This window comes from Tuber melanosporum (genome assembly GCF_000151645.1).
Source record: "Tuber melanosporum whole genome shotgun sequence assembly, scaffold_7, strain Mel28".
In the NCBI taxonomy this organism is placed as follows: domain Eukaryota; kingdom Fungi; phylum Ascomycota; class Pezizomycetes; order Pezizales; family Tuberaceae; genus Tuber; species Tuber melanosporum.
The window spans coordinates 145,679-149,991 of NW_003299117.1; the positions used below are offsets into that span (position 1 = coordinate 145,679).

The window sequence follows — 4,313 nt, forward strand, 5'->3', positions numbered from 1 at the left end:
AACAGAAAGTAGAAGCAAAAAAAAGGAAAGACCCCCAACGAAGTTATGCCATGTTATGCAATGCTATGCCATAAGACATCTAAATATGGTGGTGATGCTGTGTCAATCGAGAAGAAGTGAATTATGATAAATATGAGAAACTGATATTCCTTCCTTCACGCTTTCCATCCCTTCGCTTCCCTCCACACAAGCTCAAGTTCGAACGAGGGGTCAAATGGTGTGATGATGAATCAGTAAAACAGTTGAACCATGACAACAATTATGGCAATGATGGAATGATGGGATGAAAAGATAAATAAATAAGCGTAGATAAATGGCCTTTCCCTCCCTTTTTAAAACAAAGTTAAACGGATAAGACGACCCTAATCATCAATAACAAAGCAGAAGCAGAAACGGAAAGGAAAAATTGATGATGATAATGACGATGATGGCTATAATGAAGAAACGTAGGCTGAAGAGAAAGGTTAAAAGTGAAAAGTGAGGACAAATGAGAAAGAAAATCTGCAAAATACACATTTGAACAGGAAAGGAAAATGGTCTGAGAAAACAAAAAACACTTTGCACCTGAAAACACCATATATCAAAGCACATTATACAACAATTTGTAAGGAAAGAGAAAAAAGGGGGGGGAGAATCCTGCGAAGAATTAAGAAAAATCAAATACAAGAAACAATGTATTAATCAAAGCTCTCCTAGAGTATCTCATCAAGGAATCAAATGCGAAATGCGGTTAGAAAGCTATTACCGTATTGAAGGACCAATTGTTCATATTTCCCAGCTACCGGTTCCGTCCGCATCGTCCTGCTTAGGAGCTTACTCGAACATTCTGCCCCCACGAACGATAATCAAAACTATCGTCCCCCTCCTTGGCACCCGGAGGAGATAATCCGTTAGATCCCGAGGAACTATTAACAACACTTCCCAACCCCCCCCTTAAACCCTTGTTGTTGCCAGGGTTTGAGTGCGGAGGCGCCTGGGGTACCGATGATAACGAACATTTCGGAAGCCTTTCGGCTTGCGCAAAGCACTCCCAGTCAGCGAGATCCCACTGCCTCTTCTGTTGACACTCCACCTCAACCCCGTCCACCGATCTCCCTGCATCCTCCGACTCCGGCTCATCCTGCACATGCCCCACAACAAAACCATCCCTATCTCCAAACATAACCATCGGTTTCTTGTCCTCCATCTTATCGGGACTCCGACTCCTCCTTTCCATAATAAGGGGCCCCGGACTAGTGGTCGATGCGCTGAAAGGAGCGGAAACAGTGTTACTGGGTGGAGCGGTGAGAATCCATCTCGCCCAAGTATTCCCCGACAGGCGCTCCATTGGTACAGCCACCGCCCTTGGCTGGGCCCAAGCCGCACTCCATAGATATACCACACCTTGCTCTTTTGAAGGCTCTGCTGAGTTCCCATCACCACCTGGCGCACACTGAATCATTAGAAGATCCGGAATCGTTGGGTGCCAGCTAATTGATCGGATAGGATTCAGTTGAACAAGGACGGCGTACGGCCGGAGTAGTTTCAAAGACCAAATCCAAACGGTAGTTGGCATAGAATCATTTCTGGTAGCAATAAGTGTGCCATCCGGGTTATTAAACGCTATTGTTGAGATGCCAAGCTTGAGTTGACTGTCGGAAGAACTTGACGGTATTATGGGAAGCGTCGTTGGTTGTTGTGCCTGCGCATAATATCTCCCATGGGGTGGGCTTGTACATTCAGACCAAACCGTAACACCTGGAAGCCTAACGGTCCTCGTGTGGTTCATTTCAATCACCTACCCATCATAATTTAGTAACCGACCTATCAACTGGGACGGAGCTTAGTACAGGAGAGAATGTGTAGTTGCTCAGGAAAGCCAATCTCCCATCATAACTTCCAATAGTTAGAAAGTCTCCCCCAGGGCTCCATTCGACGCTTTTTACACCAAGGCCTTCGCAAGGTTTCTCATACGTTCTGTATAAATGCCCGTCCGCAGTGTATACAAGAACTTTGTATCCAGAAGCAGCCGAATCCCATACTGCTATCCATCGGCCACATGGTGACCACTTAAGGCCTTGTGCATCTAGGGTTGGCAATGTAAAACTTGACGCGAGTTTGTAAGTTGTGTGCTGGTGGACACTTATCACATCATGCGTTGATGAACGAGTGAGAAGTGCGAAGTGAGCAGTGCAAGGACGATAACTGTAGCCTACTTCAATCATCATTACTAATTCATCATGATTTCCAACGATGCATTCATACCTCTTGTAGGGAATTTTGGATTGAGTATCTCTATCAACTTTGATGTGGCCAAATTCCAAACGGTTACCTTAAGCTATTTTCACCCGAACCCAGTCAATCTTCGTGTCCTAGTACGGAAATTCCGAGAACCCCACCTGAAACTCAGAAAAGACAACAACTTCGTCTGCATTTCTGCCAAACTGAAGGTGCCTGATCCCTCCAAAGCCCTGTTTGATAACCGCAGTCCATTTTTCATCCTCCACATCATATACTTGGATTGATTGGTCGTCCGCCAGCAATACACGCTGTCGTCCACCGCCTTCTTCCTCAGACTTATCCACCCCGCTCCTTCTCTTCCCTATTACAGGAATTCCGTGCCATGCCGGTGAAGTGAATGAGCTGTTCAAATAAGGTGACCACTTGACGAAACTCACTCGAGACGCAAAGTCGGGGTTCAGTGGTATTGTTCGTTTTACTTGTAGCGTTGATGTTGAACGGAGTACAAGTCTCGGGTGCACGATCGAGGCAATTAACGACCCATTCGGTGAAGGTTGTGTGAAATGTGAACCTTTCGAATCCAAAAGGTTAACAATCATAGGCAAACAGTGTTGTCAAACGAAAGAAGAGTCCAGTGGCCATACCCCTAAATTCTGTCGAAAACTCCATGCTCGATAACGTGTTTCTCCGCAAACTATGTTGTAATTTAAGGACCTGGGAGGCAGGATCCTTCACTACTGCAGTCTTGTGTGGTGTGTAGAGTAGCAGGCAGAATGGACCGAGAAAACCAACCCCAGACCAACGGGTATTCCAAGAATAACAAAGAAGAAACCACAGGACAGCCACCGATCGATTTAGTGGTACCTACGTCAAGACCTTCTTGCTTATTGCCTCGGGGGAAAAGCAAGTTCTCTCCTTCTCCGGCTTTCGGGGACCCTGAGACTCGATACTTGGGTGCGTTTATGCAGTCTAGCAGGGCTCGAACAAAGTAGGAGAGAGAGGTAGAGCCCGATCAAAGAGAAAAATGTCGATTTGGAGGAGGATGTATGTAGGAATCGGACTGACAGTGGGGAGGTTGAGAGAGGGATGGTGTGTGGAAGGGATGGGTTGCTCGGTTTGGAGAACCAATGGGGGCCGTGTGGGCTAGGCTCACTATTTTGCTGGCGGGTCCCTTTAGAGGCTTTTTTCACCCTCACCTTCCCCGGAGTCCAATATTAGACTCAAGTTGGGGGCTTTTCCCCACCGTATTTCCCTCACTCCTCTTCTAGGGCAGCACTTTTTTTATTTCAACGCCAAGCAGCAGCGCGGTGAGAGAATGGACAAAACAATCAAACACTTGAATAGGCACCAGTGATAACTGAAGAATGAGTGGACGAGTGTGTGAGCGAGTGGGAGCGCCGCGGCGGGGTGGAGCGGTGATAGTGTTTGTTGTGGGCACGGCAATGAGCTGGGCGAGGGAAGAGTTGGTGGGCAGAGATTCGTGGGTATGACCCTTAGGGCGATAACGGGATTTCCTGGGTTGAGGTGAAGGCTACCAACCCTCTCTCTCGCAGGTTCGTCGCTCACAAAAAGTCACTGGGACAATAAGATAGATTATTTTCCCTTTTTTTTCTCGTTTGGTTTTTTACTGTAAAGCCTGCAAGTCTCCCTGGATTGCCCTGATATACAGCAGACAGGAAAGTCAGCAAGGAATCAGCACAGCAGAGACCCGGACAAAAGTCGGTGCGTCCCGAGAAACACGGTGGCAGGAGCGGAGTGGCAGGAGGTTTGGCAAAGAGGTGCGATATGGAGAGGGTGCTGAAGCATCACTCTTCCATGAAGTGTGACCGCGTTTGTAGGGAGGGAAGTCCGGAAGGGGGAAGGATGGAAGGTTCGTTTCGCTAGGCAGGGAGTGAAGCGCAGTAGCCTCGCGGGGGGGTTGGAGGGGGTGGTATGTTCTCACTCCCAATTCTCTTCCGATGGAATGGATTGGATGAGTGGATAAGTGAGTGGATGGATGGTATGGTGTGAATGGTGTGAATGGTATGGATCTTCTTCGTGATGATGGTAGTGACGGTTGAGGCAGGGGGTTACTCTAGAGCATAGTCTTCCGC

At 47.6% G+C, this 4,313-nt stretch overlaps 1 protein-coding gene; it reads right to left on the reverse strand.

Moving 5' to 3' along the window:
- Positions 1 to 4,313, reverse strand: GSTUM_00010341001 (uncharacterized protein). XM_002841227.2 has 5 exons: positions 2,865 to 4,313; positions 2,379 to 2,791; positions 2,245 to 2,317; positions 1,830 to 2,191; positions 1 to 1,777 (listed from the first exon to the last, which is right to left on the reverse strand). Exons 1-5 carry the CDS (start codon positions 2,887 to 2,889, stop codon positions 806 to 808), a joined length of 1,845 nt encoding a protein of 614 aa, XP_002841273.1. The 5' UTR covers positions 2,890 to 4,313; the 3' UTR covers positions 1 to 805.